General features: G+C 38.0%; 3 protein-coding genes across 4 annotated transcripts; 1 reads left to right on the top strand and 2 right to left on the bottom strand.

Moving 5' to 3' along the window:
- Nucleotides 1–648: 648 nt before the first annotated feature.
- LOC146449208 (uncharacterized) lies at nucleotides 649–1,862 on the bottom strand. The gene has a single exon (XM_085101517.1). It carries the CDS (start codon nucleotides 1,845–1,847, stop codon nucleotides 855–857), a length of 993 nt encoding a protein of 330 aa, XP_084957643.1. The 5' UTR covers nucleotides 1,848–1,862; the 3' UTR covers nucleotides 649–854.
- Nucleotides 1,863–8,513: 6,651 nt separating this feature from the next.
- LOC146449207 (uncharacterized) lies at nucleotides 8,514–14,721 on the top strand. Of its 2 annotated transcripts, none has more exons than XM_085101602.1 (6): nucleotides 8,514–8,768; nucleotides 9,712–9,781; nucleotides 10,601–10,657; nucleotides 11,403–11,549; nucleotides 12,490–12,557; nucleotides 14,591–14,721. In XM_085101602.1, the coding sequence occupies exons 1-6, from the start codon at nucleotides 8,592–8,594 to the stop codon at nucleotides 14,675–14,677; spliced, it is 606 nt and encodes a 201-aa protein (XP_084957728.1). In that variant the 5' UTR covers nucleotides 8,514–8,591; the 3' UTR covers nucleotides 14,678–14,721. The 2 variants fall into 2 exon arrangements, with proteins under 2 accessions (XP_084957728.1, XP_084957727.1); XM_085101601.1 differs by having other exon boundaries at nucleotides 9,712–9,802.
- An 822-nt stretch (nucleotides 14,722–15,543) lies between these two features.
- Nucleotides 15,544–20,163, bottom strand: LOC146449206 (cyclin-dependent kinases regulatory subunit 1-like). The gene is made up of 3 exons (XM_085101603.1): nucleotides 19,985–20,163; nucleotides 17,822–17,949; nucleotides 15,544–16,342 (listed from the first exon to the last, which is right to left on the bottom strand). The coding sequence occupies exons 1-3, from the start codon at nucleotides 20,041–20,043 to the stop codon at nucleotides 16,305–16,307; spliced, it is 225 nt and encodes a 74-aa protein (XP_084957729.1). The 5' UTR covers nucleotides 20,044–20,163; the 3' UTR covers nucleotides 15,544–16,304.
- Between the last annotated feature and the right edge of the window lie 225 nt (nucleotides 20,164–20,388).

Below are 20,388 nucleotides of genomic sequence, written 5' to 3'. Positions count from 1 at the left end.
AGAACCCTTGTGGCTCTCTGCCAGCTGAAGTTTTTTGGTTTCGTCAAATGATTTTTCGACCTTCTTTGGGCCGGGTTTTTTCTTAACTGTCACCCAAGGTGACTTTTCTAGTTTCGCTTTCTTCATAACAACCTTTTACGCAATGCTTGAATCCAAAAAGGAACGCTGTGTCATACGAAAATTTTACATACAACGCCGTGACCTTGCGATGAACACGATGTAAACAAAAATATGCAAATTTGCCGGTAATTCAAGATCGCGGGTAAATTTTGCCGCGTAATATCTCAACACAGCCCGCATAAATTGGATTATGACACCTTCGCTCGCTCACCGCTTTTCCTACAAACCTTTGTTTTTTAGATAGCTTGCGTTCTTTTTAAGATTTCTAACGGCTGTTTTCACGAAACTTTGCATCCCTTTCTTGTTTTAACAATTATCTAAAAAAAATTATTTGAGAAAAATTCGACCTTTCTTCCCCATAAGTAACCTTAAAAGTGATCTCTGCTCCGAAAAGAAATCGAACTCTGAAAAAATACCCCAATGTTTTTGAAAATAATGAAACATTAGAATCAAGTTTGTGGCAAATGGCAAACGCGAGATTCGCGTTTATTTTTCCTTGAAAAAATTGCTACACAGATGACACAAAACTACTCAATTTTACTGAGAAACTGAAAACAGCGAGCGGCAAATGAAGGATAAACATGGTCACGTGGTCATTTCTGCCTTTTGCGGTAAAACGTGATTCTGAAACTCTCTAATGTCTACGGACATCAAGCCCATGTTAAAATCAAAACTGCTTCCTTCCCTCCCACTTCATCCTCCTTTGCAGTCTCGGGTTTCTGATTCCTTTTGCCTCATTTTTCGCGTGCAAAATGTGCAAATGGAACAATAGGTTGATGGCGAGTCACCTTCATACAGTAGGTACGGGACGTCTTCACATATAGACCCGGGTTTTTCCTGTATTCCTCAAATAAACTATGATTTGCGTATTGAACTGGTGCCTTCTTTTGAACGTCGTCAATAAAGCCTTGCCAAGCTTCTTTAGTTCCTCGAGGCGACTGCGGATAGCCACGATGCAGCGGGTTCTCCAGCGCCACTGGGAAAAACAGCAGAGCCTGCCCTCGGAATTTTAATTCCACAACGGAGGCCACGTATTTGTCAGTCAGCCACCAATTTCTTCCCTCATGGTGCGTGTCCAGCGGAAATATATGAGGAACTGCATTAACGTGAAACGCGTTAAAAACAGGGTCAAAGAATATCGTTGGATTGGATACAGAAGAGCTGTTAAAGTTCCCGCAGATTGTGCACATTTTATTGCGAACTTTCTGTCCCTCATTTCGCAACTTATAATCGACAACGCCGACCGCTGGTTCGAAATCAAGAAGCCAGTTTTGGAAAGCGTAAATTGGAGTGAACTGCTTCATTTCAGGTGTGTAGGCATCGCTGAACTTAAGGACTACATCGTCATCAGTAAATATATAGTAGGTGTAACCCGGTCTTTGGTCCATTGCCTGGAAGAAAAGCAAATTTCGGCCTGATCCCCAAGTGGTTCTTTTGTCAAACAAATAAGTGAAATGGGGCGGTTTGTCTTCTATGCATTCTTTCTTGTAACTCAACACAATCACATCACATCGGCATCTCCAACTGGTGTTCAATTCCAGATTTTGAATCAGTTTAGGTGACAGACACTGCTCAGTTTGCGTAAGAAAAACGAATGGCCGCCGTGCTGATTCTTTGGTTATCTTCGTCCTCTCCAGGAAGTTGTTTGCAGGGATGTTCAAAATGATAGCATAGACAAACATTACTAACAGACTTAAGGCAGAAAAACAGTAAAAGATCTTCTTCATGACAGTACGGGGACTTTTTGAGCGGTGTATCAAGTTGAAAACTTAACCCCGTGAGCTGTTAAATTGTAATAAAATTGTGTAAAACGTAGTGTGCCATTTGAGTCGTACCAATAACATTGATAATTCAGTCAGCGAGAGTTGTTTCCATGGATATTCACTAAGTGAGTAAATCTTGATTTCAAGGTAATAAAATAATCTTCTTATACTATTGAAAGAGGTGAAAGATTAAAATAGCATTTTACATTTACATTTACACGTTATTAGGTCGGTAAAGTCTCGATCAGATATCACACCAACCTTAATAACCGCATGCATACAAGGAAGCCGAAACTAACATGGTTTCTTGCATAAGAGATTTCTCCCTTAATTTCATTTTACAACCGTGAAAAAATTAGTTGGTTGGAAGCATTTGCGAAGCGTCATTCTTCGGGGTTTTTTTTTGTTTCTTCTTTTGTTCATTCCACAACCTAATATTAAGACGGCGATAATTTTTTTTTAAAAACTGTAACTTTTTAAAGTTACAGTATTGTGACTACTTACACGGACTGAGTAACTGAAATATGCTTAAAAGTGATCTCTGCTCCGAACAGAAATCAAACTTTGAAAAAAAAAACCAATATTTTTGAAAATAATGTAACATTAGAATCGAGTTTGCGGCAAATGGCAAACGCGAGATTCGCGTTTATGTTTTCTTGAAAAAACTGTTATACAGATGAGAATAGTAACACCATTAATGCTGACACAAAACTACTCAATTTTACTGAGAAACTGAAAACAGCGAGCGGCAAATATACCCACTCATACATGCATAATAACTGGGTTGTTTGACAACGAGCGACTAAGTTAAAATTGACCCGCCTTAAACTTCCAATCTGTAAGACTGACGTATTTGTTTCTCGACTAAATGAAACGAAAGCCGGCAAAAACAAAACGAACCAAACTTAATATAAAAACAAAAATGTTAAAGATAAAGAAAAAATTAATTGCAAAAGAAAAAGTCGTCCCAAAAACCTTTCCTTATTTTTGCGTCTTTGATATTGTAGCTTAGTCTGTATTCTTTCTTTTCGTCATCCTGGCCCTAATAAAGTTGAAGTCGAATCAGTTGGAGACATATTACTCAAGAGAAATACTAAGCTATAATTACTGAACAACTCGGCTACGTCATATGCCCAAAATTAAATATATCAAAAGGAATGAACATAAGATGGTTGGCCGCATTTAATTTGGGATCAAGACAACATGAAATATTAATTTTCAACAGCTGTAACTTCCAGTGAGCGACCGTCCCATCAAAATGTTTTCCACATTACAGAAATGAAGTCGTACATTTTTGTTGTTGTCGTCTCTTCTCAACGTAGCCTCACCTCAACATCGTCGAACGACATATTCCGTATTTTTTATTTTTATTTTTAGTTCGGATGCGTTAACACTGAGCTATTGGAGACTCGAGGAAGCTCGGATAGCTCAATATTAGAGCGTCCGAACTAGTAAGATTTCAGGTTAACTAGTTTACAGCCCTGATGGTGCTTCGTGAAAACAACACAAACGAAGTTAATCTCTTTCGGTGACTTCGTATTTTCAAGCTTCAAAAAGTACGGCCTAAGGTCTTGTTGGAACATTAGTCTTGTCTTTTAAAGTGTTTCTCTGGGATCAGAAGTTCACAAATTAAATGTAATAAGTAATTAAAAACAAGATGCACTCATATACACATTCAGATTCTTGAAATGAAATATTTTCAATGAGAAACAGTCATTTACGAACTATCTTTCTTTGTAATTGCCAGGTGACACTCAATAAGGAGTACTACATGACGCCTTTGTGGCTCAAAACACACGCATCCTACATCGACAGTTATTACTCCATGGCTGATCACCAGATAAAGTTTAACGCAGGCGCAATAGATCGAGCTCTACTATTGAAAGTCCTATTGGTTGCTGCTGGTCCCGTTACAGATGAAACCCCGCTGGCCGTTGAAATAAGGGACCGTTCATTTTTTATGAGCATGGGGGGGCTGGTGGGATTTGGTTAATTGCCACTTCGAAACTGTATGACCCCCCCTAGCATGCAATTTTTTTCCACATGGCCCCCCCTAGCAGAACTATTTTTTTCTGATGACCCCCCCCCCTCCCGCCCAATCAGAAACAAATCATACTCCTAACTTTAACAAGACGCTTATGTGCTGTTTATATCAAAGATAAACGTAATTGTTACTGTGATTTCTTTACAGTACTATTAACAAGTAACCGTTCTCTACTTAGGTAAAGATTTCTCTTGTTTAAAAAAACGTTTTATAGATAGCAACACGTTTACGGCAACGACAAACCCTAAATTTCCATTTAGATTCTCAAAGAAACTATAAAAATTAATCAAGCAAATGGTTAACGTGAAATTACTCCCCTTCGAGTAGAAACAATTAATACACGTACAGATCTGACTGACAAAATACGGATCAAAGCATACCAATCAACGATTACGAGTCATATTAAACAGAAAAAAACAGCGGACGCACAGATATCAGTCGCGTAGGTAGGGGTTAGATAGGGGTGTTCGTTGAGCCCCAAATCTTGCTTACTAGGGGGGTCCGGGGGCATGCTCCCCCTGAAATTTTTGAAAATCTAGGTTCCCAGAAACCTCATTTCCTGCATTTTGAGACCCATTTTAGGCAAATCACAAATTTGTTTTACAGCAGCTTTTTGAGCTATATACATCATTCCTACGGCATAATTGTTTCAACTTAAACAAGAAAGTTCAATGTACATTCCGCGCCCTGTCGAGTTCTGATAGCTATTCGATCTACTGATAGTCATACACCAAGCTGGTAAACTGCATCATTCTCGGGTGTAGGCCTTCGAACAAATTGACTATCTCGTCAAAATTGACAGGCATATCATATTTGATATGCATTAGAACCAGGGCAGACATTCTACTCTCTCGCATGGTACACCTCATGTAATTGTTCAACCTCCTCATTAAGTGCTTTCTCTTCCGCCATTACTGATCTGTAAAGGGGGTTCGTTCGAACCCCTCGAACCCCCCCTCCTACGCGCCTGGATATTAAAGTACTGCTATTAAAAATGACAGTTTCAAGCTTTTCTGAAGATGGCTTACGGCTCAGATTTACCGTCAACTGAAGTCACCAACAACAGTTCTATTATTAAAACTAATCTGGATGTTCACACTAGGCATACTACTGAGTCTACTGATACTCCTGGGTTCAAATAATTTACTAATCAACAGTCTTTATAAAAGTGAGTACTATTAAAAAGAACGTTAAACAATCTATTGATATAGTTCAGAGTACAACCACTTTGTAGAAAACTACTCCCCCAAGGATGATTCAATAGTGAGACTGATACGTTTTTATATTAATTTGAACTTGTACAAACATAGGTGTCTACCTCAGTTTATATTCATTATTGCTTTTCCAACAGATATGCTTCATTTCCTCAGTTGTTTTTAATATAAAATGCAGATTTCGACCTCAGTATGTAAAACAAATTAAAAGTGGTTAGGAAAATCGCATTAAATAAAATTGAAATAATATTCAATTTCTTCATCTGTTTCTGTGTTGAGCCACTTTCAATTTCCCCTACTAGCCAATTATTTCTGGTGACCCCCCCCCCTCTTTCACTCATTTTTTTTTGGTAGCCCCCCCCCTTTAGTGCCATTTTTTTTCTCGTGGCCCCCCCCTAAATCCCACCAGCCCCCCCATGCTCATAAAAAATGAACGGTCCCTAACAGTAGTTAACGACGTCAACATCGGACAATCAGTTGACAGTGATGTTGCCTATGGTCTGTCAGACGGAACCATCTTCATTGGATTCAAAACACTTGATAAAGGAAACTATCACAGATTTGTTCCTTGTTTTGAAATTCAGGCTAAATCTGGGTCAACCATTATTGTTCAAAAGGTATTCGAAAACAAAGTTCCAACCCCAAGCGACAAATTCTACCCCGATAAGTTTGTCTTTACTTTCAATCTGAAGAGATCGTTGGGTTCGTGCTTCACTGTGCACGATGGCGGCTTCTCCAAGACGCTCAAGTACAGTGTGCGACTGATGCTCAGCCAAGGCCTTACTCTCCAGATTTATAAAACGGATAAAAGAGAAAGAGTTGGTATCAAGTATATCAAGACCACCATTATGAATACTGAATAGAACAGGACGATGAATTTATCATAGCGTTAAACACCTTCTCAGTTCAAGCAATACGAAGTTTCTTTCCTCAATGTATAAAAGCAAGGTATAAAGTACTATGTGAAAATATGGCGCGCCAGTATGGACTCCCACCACGGTCTCCTGCATTCACTTAGTACGAATCTAATTCGTTGAATTGCTGCCTGTTTCTTTCCTAGCAGCCGTTTCACTCTGTCAGTAAAACGTTAAGGTGGCGCACAACGGTTTCCAGCACTTCCCAGCATTTATAATTTGATGAATCATTACTCTTTATCAGTTGATACTAAAATAATAACATCAAAAATGCCTAATCTTTTGTAACTTATAGGTTATGGTATTTTTTTATTTAATAGGTTACCATAGCAACAGTTACCCCTCTTAAACCTATCACCCTTAGCCAATTCCTTTTTTTCTCAAAACTAGACATCGCAAGTAAGCCTAAACAAGCAGAAAAATGTGATTTAAAGTTATTCTCGATTTTAATACGCGATCGAAATTAAGGTTCTCGGAGTTAAAACCGCGCCACAAGGAGGCTGTGAATTTAAACAATGTGTCGACAGGAGATACCCTAGGGACCTGGAAGTTTTTTTACCGGATAAGTCACGACGGAGACTGTTGTCATTTTTTCCTCGAAGTTTAAGATGGAAAAAATTCTTTATAGAAAGCCATGTAGCACATTTTACGTCTTGCAATGCATTTAGTTTTCACTGTTTTTAAGAATTAATATTACCTCTGATGATCGCTTTGACAAAACTTGGTTGTTAGTCAGTAGCAATATTTGTATAGTTCAGTGAATCATTAGTAATTTCCTGTTGGAAAATAAATACAGACCGAAAATGAGAGGAGAAGTATTTTACATTGACGAGAGTTCAATTTAAAGCACTTTTTAAAAATGGTGAATTAAATCACGTTAGCTAAGCAAGAAAATGAAAATAAAAATTAAACTTCTCACCAAGAGAAAAATATGCCTCCTCCCTGTTGCTGTACAGTTCGGCCTTCAGTTCTCCATCCTTGCGGTTGACGTTAATTCCCTCCGTGTAGAAGTGAATAGCGTTGCTGAGATCTCCCTGGCTGTATCTATCATTACCCACATTACTGTAAACCTCTGCTATTGCTAAAACAAAGAAATTGAAAGAAGATTTGTGCAATACTAATTCATGTAACCATAGTTAATTGAGGGACTGGTTATGAAACCTTGCCATGTTCAAAGTTGATAACAATGGTGCTGCAATTTAGGTTGGAAGGGCCGCGACTGTACACAATCCTTTGTTTTAACGTTCACACTACAGATGAATAGGTTAAAAGGAACGTTGCTATTGGCCAGTGTCAACAGATTTCAAAATCTTTTGTGGTTTGTACACGGTCAAGGCCAAAATGATAACAAAAAAATATAACAAAGAAACTTGTTTGGCTTGGCCTTTATTAACTTTGATGTAACCTAAGGTATGGTTATTGGGAGTTTAACAAGTTTGTGAACGTTTGGACAGGGAGGATGGGGCCGGGGCACTTACAACAGGGGATATACCTCCGCGGTTAATAAAACGTATACCCGGCTTGCGTTGCGGAAAAGGTTGAGCCTGGTTCATTTTTTTCCGCAGACGAAAGCTGTTTTCCCTGTTGTGATTTACATAAACGTTCACGCGTACGTCAGTAACGAGAGCTCTCTGAACTGGGTCAGCTTGCCTTCATATATGAACACATCGGAGTATCCACAAATCTGGGTGAGGTCGTTTCCTGTCTAGGAGCAACTAGAAAGGACGCTAGTCCATGTCATTAATGTCATTAATTTGTGTATACGACTTTTAGTCCTAATGCATATTTTCTCTCTTTCCTTAATATTGCTGTCCTAATGCATATTTTCTCTCTTTCCTTAATATTGCTGTCCTAATGCATATTTTCTCTCTTTCCTTAATATTGCTGTCCTAATGCATATTTTCTCTCTTTCCTTAATATTGCTGTCCTAATGCATGTTTTCTCTCTTTCCTTAATATTGCTTCAAAACGCACATTAACAGTGCTGTACAAATTTCAAATTCCATTACTCCACTTCTGGAAGTTTTGTCATTTTTCCAAACACGACTCGTGTTTTATTGACGAAACTCAGCACAAATTATACAAATATCGCTAAAAAAGCGTTCTCCACCCTCAGACCCCGCTAAATGTTCAAAATAAATTGGTTCGTCATTGCATTCAGCTGAGATTAACTCAGACAACGGCTTTATATTAAAACTTAATCATTAGGAAAAACTTGAGAAAACTGTTTAAATTATGGTGCATTTTGTAGTATGCTTGTTGTATTCGCTCGCGTATATAGGAATTTTATATCGTTGAAAACAGTACAAGATTGTTCTTTGAACCGACAGATGCGTCAACTAAATACGTTTGCTACAAATAGATGTCGTTGTTTGAATTGCTAGAAGATCACCTAAATGTAATAAAACGCGCAATAATGAAATTAAGTTTCTAATTTTAAACTGTATTTATGACGTAATATATCGCACTGTTTCATAACAATATACCCGCGCGCAAATCTGCGCGCCTCAGTTAGCTGAAAAACGTTAACTCTCAAAATGTCGCCTGTGGCGCTGCTTCCAAATAGAAGACGCAAAACAACCACGCTTATTCACTACGGACAAGTGCAAACTAAACCACGTGATCTTCAGTCACGCGTCCTTTCCCCAACCCGCCGTCATAACCCTCAGCCATTGGGGCTGGTTTATCAGAGTCCATTACATTCAAATGCTCAGGTACGGGAGTTAACTCACGATTGTTTTTTTTACCTTTTGTTTTAACTGACCGAAATTGTTACGAGTGTTTGCTTTTTTTTGGTTGAGCTCTTTAACTGGTTTAACAAAAATTCGGTACAAAGTGCGGCTTCCCGTCCAACATATAGCTTTCACTAATGAGTTGTCATTTAAGGCACGAAGCGTCGTGCAGTGGAAGTACTTGGCCGAGTTTTTGTTGTGTTTTTTTCAGCACGAGCCCCGCGGGGTTGTGATACCAACCTCAAGGTTTCCTACCAATTTATTTGCTGTTATTATTATTATAATTCTGTCAATAACAAAATGCTTGAATATATTGGTTCTTAACAGCCCATATTTATAGCTTAATTTTGCTATGTAACTCCAAAACTGTCCGATTTGACCTGAAATTACTCGCCCGATTACTCCCTGAATTGTACTCCACTCAGTCCTATTACAATTACTTATTATTATTATTATTATTATTATTATTATTATTATTATTATTATAGTAGTAGTAGTAGTAGTAGTAGTAGTAGTAGTAGTAGTAGTAGTAGTAGTAGTAGTAGTAGTAGTAGTAGTAGTAGCAACCTCAAGGTTTTGCAAACGATTTCGTTATTGTTGTAATCAATTTTTGTTTGTTTTCTTTCATCTATTTCACATTACTCTCAGAACAAGACTTTTGTGTTGAATAGCTGTTCAAAGAAAATAAGTACCCGCTAATTTCTGTGGCCTGAAATTGTCTTTGCCTCCACCTTTTGTTGTTGTATTGCGACGTTTTCTTCCCAGCGTTTAAAGTTTTGTACTGATACTAGTTTAAGTTTCAAGACAGTCTGCTACAAAACTGGTCGTTACGATAGCTTTACGTGTTTCACATCTGTATGCTTTCCGATTTGCACTTAGCAATAATGTCTCGTGATAATTTTCGGACCTAATTTTGTCTTTGCAGCCTTACGCTATCTGGAACCCAGACTTTCGCCACACTCGAACGCGATATCCAACACTTGTAGGACATCTGGGTGAGTTTAGTTCGGCTAAAAGTAACGTTGATATACACAGAAATAAACATGAATTATTGCCGTGAATATAAAAAACGACGTTGTCAGGAACTACTTCGCGTGAATAAACTATAACATCTACTCGACGCGAAATTTCCAATTGGGCGCCCACGTAAGGTGGCCGAACACAGTTTTCCAGCATACAGGTGTTAGTAAACATTTGAAAACCACGTACTTCAGAGTACCCGAAATTAGCATGGTGCAATATTAACTAAGAAGTATACTTCTTGATGAGCAAGGTATCGTTGCCATGGCAACGCAGCAAGACATTAATCGTCCACAAATAACGGTTTTTCTTAATTTTTAGAAAAATGCACTCGTTAGATTTTTTCCATTTTTTGTATCCAGAAAAACTCACAAAATACTGACATAGTGAGGCTGCTTTCATGCAATTTTAACAGAGAGATCTCCGGTAAATGTTGGTTTTGCACTTTAATGTTTTTTGAAGATACCCTCTTTTAGATTTTGGGCGAGTTAAGCCCGTTCATATTTTAAATAAAGAAATCATGATTTCACAGAAAGGAAACATTTGTTATATAATTCCTGCACCTCTATTTTCAACGCCCTCGACAGGCTTATTGACTGGGGTCTCTTTCTTTTGTTTCCAGTTAAGAACTTTTAAAAGTTATGAAAGCGGAAGCATTGATGTGCCAAGTCTCAGGCAGTCTATGTTAAGATTTGTTTCATAAGCTGCAAGAATCTCCAATAATTTTATTTACAGCTAAAAGTATGTCATGGAATTTTAAATCACTTTTGAACATTATGAATATCTTCCAACAGATTCAACAAATTTCTCTTGCGGCTCAACATCACAAGTATCACCGTATGAAGAGAGAGGTATTTCTTAGTGATCAACTGAAGTTTGACAACACTTCAATAGGCAATTTCCGAGTTGCTGTGAACCTCACTATGAAAGCGAGGCTAAGTGCAAAACTTTTCATATAAAAATTAGCTTGTTACATATGAATGAAAACTACTAATTTTCATAACAAAAACGTTGCATTTAGCGTCGCTTTTCAAAGCAACTCGGAAATGGCCTATTTGATTACTTTTGGAAGAGCACGCATGCTCGAAAAGAAAAGACATGCGCAATAAAAAACTGACCGACTGCGTCTTAAAGCAGTTTCTCTAATGGGAAAGGAACAATTTTAGGGGGATGGACTTCGCCCACCAATATCTCGTACTGTCCTTGACATGCACTTTAAAGATATTGTATTTTAAGGGAACTGGTCATAGCAAGTTTGTTCGAAGAGGAACCACCTTGTCTGGGGTATGGGGTTATCAAAGACACCACCCCATCTCTTGGACATTATAATTACCGACAAAATTTTATTGGCTTTAAAATTTGAGTTGACACAGAAATATTCAGCTAGCAAGAGTTAGCATTGCTAGATAAACAAGAAAAGTGAGGTTTAAATCTCATTATCATTTTTTATTGCTGGATAGAGGGGTGGCTATGCAATAAAAGACACCATCTCAGTTTTGAGGTTATCAAATTTTGTTGTTTGGTGGGTCCTGTTAGATTATAGTACGTAGTTTTGACCACTTCACTAATTAACCTTCGTCTTGTTCACGTCAACAGGAGGCCCACCTACTATTCAATATAGTCTCCAGTCCACATCACGCTTTAGCTACAGGAACCCTTCCCAGTATACATTGGGAGGAGGAACGAAGTGGCCCACCCATCGTCCTTATCGACCCGAGCCAGATGGGCCAGCTGTTGGGATAAGTAAGTGGAAAGAAGCTGTATTAAATACGACAACTGAATGATGCAGTTGCAAAAACTGACAGAGTTAGTACATGAAAAAGGCAATTGTCTTTAAGGGACAGCGGGTGTGATCGTTGTTTATAGGTGATTAGACCAAAGGAAGACTAAGCAAATCAGAGTTCACGTATTTATAACAGAAACACAGTGAAAACAATGATGGCCCCCAAACCACATGTACTGGATAAATTTTGCCACACACATGAAAATTAAATACTGATTTTAGAGCGATTTTTGAGCCGGAGCACTGCTGCCAATTTCCAGTCTTTGAAATGAGGAAATTTTAAATTGAAGAGGTATCCGGATTGGTACACTATAAAGTCAGGCCACAGTTGTTCAAAGAGCGGATAACTTTATCCAGTGGATAAACAACACTTCTGGCAAGTTTTCCACACAATCCCATACTTAAATTAGACATAAGCTTCTACTCTATACATAAATTATAGGGCTATAGGGAAATTGTTGTACACATTCATTTGCCGCATAGCGACCTATCCAGTGGATAAAATTATCCGCTCTTTGAACAACCGGAACCCTGGATCGAGACATGTACATGACGGAATTTATCTGGTATTTCTTGGATAATTATGGGCTGTTTTGCTCAGTTTTGTTTATTTTTTGCCGTCTCTGTTCACATTCAGTGCTAGAGCAGGAGATTTCTTTGCAGATACAAAAATTGTTCTGGAATAACACAACTATCTTTTCATACCTCAAGAGATTTCACACAATCGAGATGGCTGCTTTCTTTTCGAGACGATTTTCTCGTCTAAGAAGAGTTAATTTATTTTATAGCAGTTATGATATGCCGAATTAAGCTATTTAAATGTAAATAAAAAGAGTTTCGGATCAATCGGACTAAAGGACTAATTTTTGTCTCTTTTTTCTATCTTTATCTCGTTTTCAGTTCCTCCAGGTCTCCCTCGTTTGTCAGCGGAAAGAAATGTGGTGAATGTGCGGCAAGGAAATGGCGAGGTATACTTTAAAAAATCAATTTACCGACGACTTACGGACCGACGGACGTTTTGTTTTCTTTTTAATTTGCTTCTAGTAGAAACAGGGGATCGGATTCGTAACTCATATCAGAATATGATTTTCCTTACAGATTGTCTGGATATAGAATGTTTACAAACAATACTTAGGATTTTTTAGAATCCTAACTATTGTTTCTAAACATTCTGTAAACATTTCAAAACAACGACACAACGTGTGAGTTTAAAAGGCGTGTTTCGGATACTTCAGTCAAATCTATCGTCATTTCACTTTCCTTCAAAAGGCTCTTATAATTTCTTTTTTTTTCCGTGGCGTACCTGTAAACTAGCTTTTTTAGCTAAGCGTACTGACAACATTAAACATATTGATTGATTGATTGATTGATTCACGGATGTTTACAAATTTGTTACAAATTCGCAAACATCCTTCAACTGACGATGGATGCTGAAGTTCGAAATATGTCTTCTAAACTCAAACGTTGTGTCATTGTCTTGAAATGTTTAATATCTGCTCTACTTCTGCGAAAATTCAATACTTAGTATAAATCGTAACATAGGGGAGCAATACTTATGATACCTTTTAACATCGACGTTCTTTGGATGTTGGATATCTATCATCTAGTATCCAACGTGCGCTCGTGGAATAATTGTCAATTACATGTGGGAGATTTTTAACGACCCTTGGCTTCAAGAAGACTTCGAAACGTTCGTTTTTATTGTCGCTTATTTTGATTTGAAATATTAATCAAAATCATTTTTGATATGGAAACTTTTCATGGGTACAAAAGACATTTTATCCGTGTCTCTATAGAACTAAAGAGAAAAATGGCAGAATTTTGCAAGAACTTGAAGCAACCATGGAAAAATTGTCAGTCTTTAGATGGGGTTCCAACATTCTTGCTCTCCAAATCGTATAATCGTGTCTCTATAAAACACTCGTTCAAATGAAAGCTTGAGTCGATTTATGTGTTGTAAATCCCCAATTATAATACCCTCCCCCTTCTCTGTGCCCAAATATGATATTAAATACGGTACTTACCGAAAATTCCAATCTCCGCGTCATCTTTCCGTCAAAATTAGAAGTTGCAGTTAGCCATCCGTGTCACAAACGCCTTGTCAATGCAAACCTCCAAGCTCCTCACTTTGCAAGGTTGCCAGAACTGCCTGGCCCATGGCAAAAATACCGTCTTGGGGAGATGTAGCTTTCAAATTAACAGTTGTTCATAACATGATGTCATTGAGACTTTCAAACTAGTACATATTAATCCTGGTTCCTTACAACTCTTGTGACTGTGTTTTGACGATACTGTTTTAAAATTCGACATCAGTACGAATCATACAGGCTCGAATTCCCGCTGGAACGTTTTCTCTTGACGTCACAACCACCACGTTCGTGTTAAATTTGACTGTCATGCCTTTTGTCATTCTAATCTCTGGAGACTGAATGAAAACGCTCTATGAGCTAGGCCCCGTTGCCATTCAGCTAGCAGTTAAAACACCGCAAGTACTTAATATACGAGTAGATTTTAATCGAATGTCGAAAAAAAATTGATTTTCCTTTACTACGCACTGATTGGTTAGCAAAACTCGTGTAACTTTTTAACCAATGAGGAGCAGCTATGAGGAGCAAAACACAAAGTAATCATGACTTGCGGGCATGCATTTTCCCGCGCTTGGAGCCGTTAACGTTTGGTGCGTCGAGTTCTGATTGGTTCTTTGCGCTGTTTACGTCTGTTCTGATTGGCCAGCGTAATAGGCCATTTCCGAGTTGTTGTGCGCCTCATTATGAAAGCGAGGGTAAGTGCAAAGTTTTTATTATGAAAATGTAGTTTTCATTCATATCCAGACAAATTTAATTCGTATTAAAAGCTTTGCAGCTAGCCTCCCTCGCTTTCATAATGAGGTTCACTTCGGAAGTGGCCTGTTACTACTAACTTTGGTTTTACGACACCCAATTGAAAACTGCTCTATATGCTAGCTCAATACACCAATTTCTCTTTCTTTTTTACTTTTCAGAAACCAGATAAACACGGCTTGACCAACGCAGCCTTGAGGGAAATAAGGCGATATACTGGCCATGCAAACGCCGCTTGTAAACCATGATATTTCTATCGGAGTGTCAGAGAGGTTCACCAGCCCTCGTGGAATAGACAAATAAATATTTCAACCTCCCATAACAGTTTTTCTTGATTCATTTAAGACGTTTTTACAATTCTTAAACTTTAGGCCACTTCATTACAGGCTTCACTCTTTTAAATTGTAATCATTTAAATTATCTAATAAAGATAAAAATACCAAAATGAGTTTTTCTTTTTCTCAGCAAAAATTCATCAGCGTTTTGAAAGCAAACAGATTTCAAGGCTACTTGTGTATCAGAAAAATCATTTGAACATCACGCGGATTGACGTTTCTTCATTTATCAGTACGTAAAAGTTAAAATTATTTAAATGCTATTAGCAAAATATCAGACATTGCACTTTGTGAATGAACGAAAACCCTCACGATTATTTTTCTTGATTCAAAAGCTTTCTAAATAAAATAAAATATATCACTTTATTTAAGCGGCAATGTATTTTAATAGCACAGAGCACTAATTGGGGACACTATACAGAACTTGATAATGGCGTCATGACGACACCGAAACGTTCGTTTTTATCGTTTAATTTCACTTACCTATGTATAATCTAGACCTTTACTTATACGGACTATACAGATCGAATTGGAATTTGGAAATGTTGGTTTTTTTGACGAAAGGGGAAAACCGGAGTACCCGGAGAAAAACCTCTCGGAGCAAGGACGAGAACCAATAACAAACTCAACCCACATATGACGCTGAGTCTGGGAAACAAACCCGGGCCACATTGGTGGGAGGCGAGTGCTCTCACCACTGTGCCATCCCTGCTTCCCTGACTGGGGAAACGTAATTATTTTTTTTATCCCTAGAGTAGATATCACACACACACTTGAAACTGATTTAAAAACGTCTCTTTTATTAATGAAATAAAGCTCTACGAAACCTTGTTTAAAAATGAAACTTCGCTTTGGGTGGTTTGTCAGCTCGGATGAAGAAACACGTAAGATAAATACCTCCAAGTGACTCGGCCGCCATTTTGAAAATGTGAAAACGGCGCGAATTACAGTGTCTGTATGGGGATCCAACAACAAATAGTTTGTGTAATAATCATTTTTTAAAACAGTTAAACTTCGCGTAAACTGAAGAGATCTGGAAGATTTAACTGGTAAATGTTGACCCTCTTAGCTATTACTGTATTCTAATTGCCTAAGTAACCATCAAGTATGTATAATTATAAATTAGAAATGGTCACATGGACCATTTTCGAGTTGCTGTGAACCTCATTATGAAATAGAGGCTAAGTGCAATGCTTTTCATATGAAAATTGGTTTTGTTTGCATTTGAAAACTAATTTTCATAATAAAAACTTTGCCCTTAGCCCCTTGCTTTCACAATAAGGTCCAAAGCAACTTGTAAATGGCCTATTTTGTATACTGTATTGTAAAAATGTGGCTCCCACTTTCTTCGACTGGAAAAAGGATCAATTCACGTTCATTTCAAAACGATTGGCAAGTACATGTAAGAAAAAAATATTGTACACAATTTTGTTGTTCCATGGCCTCTTTGCCTCCGATTACATGTATGCTAAGTTAGTATCTCTCCTTGGTATGTAACCATCCACTGAAGATAAAGTCTCTGCACACCAGTTCAACAGCACTAATTAACAGGTCTTTTAAACAACAGCACATGTGGCTCTATCAAAAAAAAAGAAGAGAAAACAAAATCTGTATCCTCCATGAAATCAACAAATACTGAATTTTCAAAAATGGACTGCTGTGTTGCTGTTTACTAAAATCGCACAGAATTCATTATCAATTTGCTGTTAATAAAATAGTTCATAAGATCTGTTGTTAGAATTCTACACCAGGCTATAATTGGCAAAATTACCACTGAAGTGACCTGGTCCCATGGAAGTCACTCACTTTGATTCAGCCTTAATGAGTTTTTGAGCCAAGAATGCTCTACGTCCCCTTCCATGTGTGGGAAATTGGGAACTTTTGAGGCCCCATCCACACTAATGCATTTTCATTTGAAAACATATCCTCTTTTTAAGACGTTTTTGCCTACCATCCACACTAAAACGCCCCAAAATGGGGATGAAAATGGAGACTTTCGAAAAGGGTTTCATAAGTGGAGACGTTTGAAAACCCATCTTTTTGAAAACGCTCCGTTTCTAGTATGGGCAGGTGAAAACGGAGACTTTTGAAAACGGTCACGTAAAAAGCATCACATGCCATCGGTTCCAGTCCAAATTGGAGCATCTATCCAAGATGGCGGATGGTCTTATGACATGGTCTTGTTAACATAATATGTTGACAAGACCATGTCATATTATGCGCAATCCCAAGTCCCAGTAGTTTTCCTCGTTTTTGAGCGTTTTAGTGTGGACAGGTGAAAACGGTTCAAAAACGCTAGTGTGGACACAAATATTTGCTTCGTCTTTGCCGCGATTAAAACTTAACAGATACTTTTTAAAACGCATTGGTGTTGATAGGGCATGAGACGGAACTTTACAAACTTCCCTTCCTTGCCTGAGGTCCCCTCTCAGGGAATGGCTGATGATAGGTGCATGACTCTAGACAATATTTGTGAGCAACTTGTCTCACCAAAACTTGTGAAACAAGTCTCAAGAAAAAAGTTTGCTGTTGTGTCATACCCTATAGTGGCCATTTCATGCTTGTTTAGATATAGAATGTGTGATGTCAGGACAAAGAATCCAATTCAATTGATTTTTCCCGAAGATTGCCACAACGTACACAGACACTCCCAAAAATGCAAGACTACATTTTATCCTGCAATGCAAGCATTTTCGGGCAGCGTGCAAGAGCCAGAATCTTGGCTAGTCATAGCTGCCATGTTGGATTTTCAAAATCTTGGGGAGCTGGGGTAAGGAGGTGGGGAGGCCCCCCTCTCTCTCTCCCCTCCTTTTCCTTTCAGGCTAATACCCACCCCATTGGTCACACTTTCTCCTCTCCCCAATCTTCTGGTTTTAACATCCAAGATGGCGGCTATAGCACTTGACCATAATGATATGCCTGTATTGCAGGTAAGACTACCTTGTATCTATTGCAGGGTATATCACACTTAGAAGATAACTTTTTTGTAAGGATGGGGGGGAGGGAAGGTACCTTGCTTTACAATTTTGTTTGGAAACACTGAAAATGCCATCTTACCAGGTTCATGGATCAAATAATGAATCCATCCTGGGGACTGTTGTACTCCAAGGTTACGCCACTCACTTTCTGTCATCAAGTGGGTCCTGGGAACAAGCTCAGTTAACTCTTTTGGTAGGATCACATGCCTGACAGAAGAAAAAGGAAAACGTACAGTATGGGTACAAAACATCGGTGCAAAAACTTGAAACAAGTTACCAGGTAGCCTACAGTGCAGGCATTTTTTTGAGGCAGGCGAACCCTCAGTATTTTCTTTTCGAAATGCCTTGCTGTGATCTTGGATTATGACGAGAAGTAGACTGGTGAGACTAGAAAATCTGCCTGTAAGGGTGGACATCAGTTTGCACACGATGTGACACTTTGTCTCTGTTTCTTGAGGCCAAAATTCTGTATATTTCAGAGATTTTTTCCCTAATTTGAAACACCAATAGATCTTATGTGTGCCAAAGGAATCAAGAAAAGGTTATTCTTCTATAAATAAAACTGCTAAAAGTACCCATTCAATTCAATTTGCACCACAAGAAAGAAACTTGTAACAGTGGTTGTGTGCACTGAAAAGAAAGCATCTGGAAGGGACAAAAGATTAATGCACTTTTATTGGCTTGTTTCTATTTTGTAGTAGAGGGAGAGTTTGTGAGAGCAGAACACATGATGCGACATTGAAAATTTGGGTCATTTCTCTTTGCTTTACGATTCAAAAATTCGATGTATAAACTCTGCTATATGTTCTGCACATCTCAAGATACTCGGGTTTCCTATTGGTAGTGCTCACTAATTAATACAGGGATATTTTTGCGCTTTTTAAAACTATGCAGAGAAAGCAGAGCTCAGCAAGTGCTCTTGGTATCCAAAAAGAAAATTGGAGGTAACCATGCATTTTTCAGTGATAATAAAATATTGTTTAAATACTAATAATAATACTACTAATAATAATAATAATAAAGGAAAAAAACAGGGAGATGTAAAGAATCGACCATATAAGGACACAGAAAAAATCTGAGCCCCAGATGGGATTCGAACCCACGACCCTCTGTGTTCTAGATCTGATGCTCTAACCTGAGCTACTGAGGATTCATTGGCGAGCAAGGGTCATTTTTGTGGGTTGGACTAACGAGACGCGGTCCATCATAAGCAACACATTAAGGCTTAACTGCATCACGCATTCACATTATTATTTATTGCAAGAAATGTCTCACCTATGAAGGAGCCTCCAAACAACCAACCTATCTCACAGCATGATATTATAAAGGAAAATACAGGGAGATGCAAAGAATTGACCATAAGAGGACACAGAAAAAATCTGAGCCCCAGATGGGATAATAATAATAATAATAATAATAATAATAATAATAATAATAATAATAATAATAATAATAATAATAATAATAATTTATGCAGCATGATGCATGGGCAAAAAGCTGTAGGTCGGATAGACACTTAAACACAATTTTTTCATATAAAGAGGGGATGTCCACCCAACAAGGACTGTCTTGTAACATGTCCCTAATGGATTCCAAGATAAAGCTCAAAACTCTTCCTTGCAATCTTATTGAAATCTACCCTCGCCCCAAAGGTTTTTATAAGCGATTCAACCATTTAAGGACGGTGCCTACTATTGTTACTGCGCATACATTCTGCGCATCTCGAGATACTCAGGTTTTCTATGGGTGGTGCCTACTAATACAGGGATATCTTTTGTGGTTTAAAACTATTCGGGGAAAGCAAAACTCAGCAAGTGGTTTTGGTATCCAAAAAGAAAATTGGGGGTAACCGCGCATTTTTCAGAGATAATAAAGCTTCAATTTGGAGAAAAACATCATACATTGCTTTGTATTTTACTGCTTTTTAGAATAATTGTTGCTAATTATCTCTAAAAAACACATGTTTACCCCCAATTTTCTTTTTGAATTTACATAGTCATAAACCGCGCAAAAATACTTCGGTATTAGTAGGCACCGACTCCACACGTGCACTCCACACAACCATGGTGATATTTGCTGACGAGCAATCTGCAATACTCTAACAATCCAAGAACAATTCAGATACTTACATGTAATTTTCTCATAAATAATGTTTCTGTTACTATAGAGCTTAGCTCAATGACGTGCTTTTCAAAGTCACGCCAAACGAACATGCAACACAACACTCAAGATCGATGCTTACCTGTACTCGTATTTATCATCCGAATACTTTTCGGAGTAAACAATTTGCGAAACAGGCATTTCTTTGAGCTGTTTTCGAAGATAATAGCCTAGAAGATGACGGAAACTTCCTAAAAGAGGCGATAAACCTTTCCCTTGACACGCAGTTGAAATTGCGGCGAGCAGTGCTGGCGGCGATACGAGCTGGCCTTCAGCGAGGTTACCAAGCCGTGTATTGAGAGTTCACACTTCGATATGTATCACTTATCAGGTATTTCGCCAACTTTTTCCCAAATTTGAAACAGCAATAAACCTTACATGTACATGTTGCCAAGAAATCAAGAAAAGATTATTCTTTTATTAATGAAACTGATAAAATTACCTTTCGAATCAAACTTTATAATGAGAAAGTAGCTTATTAAACTG

Source organism: Pavona decussata, unplaced genomic scaffold (assembly GCF_977016875.1).
Source record: "Pavona decussata unplaced genomic scaffold, jaPavDecu1.1 SCAFFOLD_602, whole genome shotgun sequence".
Classification (NCBI taxonomy): Eukaryota; Metazoa; Cnidaria; class Anthozoa; order Scleractinia; family Agariciidae; genus Pavona; species Pavona decussata.
Note: the sequence above shows the minus strand (reverse complement) of the source record. Positions and strands in the feature narration are given on the sequence as shown.

Excerpts from the sequence above, each read along its gene's own strand:
- LOC146449208 (XM_085101517.1), bottom strand. The coding sequence starts at position 1,847 with ATGAAGAAGATCTTTTACTGTTTTTCTGCCTTAAGTCTGTTAGTAATG.
- LOC146449207 (XM_085101601.1), top strand. The coding sequence starts at position 8,592 with ATGTCGCCTGTGGCGCTGCTTCCAAATAGAAGACGCAAAACAACCACG. Across the intron at positions 9,803-10,600 it reads TGAGTTTAGTTCGGCTAAAA|ATTCAACAAATTTCTCTTGC; the intron begins GTAACGTTGATA and ends ATCTTCCAACAG. Across the intron at positions 12,558-14,590 it reads TGCGGCAAGGAAATGGCGAG|AAACCAGATAAACACGGCTT; the intron begins GTATACTTTAAA and ends TTTACTTTTCAG.
- LOC146449206 (XM_085101603.1), bottom strand. The coding sequence starts at position 20,043 with ATGCCTGTTTCGCAAATTGTTTACTCCGAAAAGTATTCGGATGATAAA. Across the intron at positions 17,950-19,984 it reads GATGATAAATACGAGTACAG|GCATGTGATCCTACCAAAAG; the intron begins GTAAGCATCGAT and ends TTCTTCTGTCAG. Across the intron at positions 16,343-17,821 it reads TTATTTGATCCATGAACCTG|AGCCACATGTGCTGTTGTTT; the intron begins GTAAGATGGCAT and ends TTTTTTTGATAG.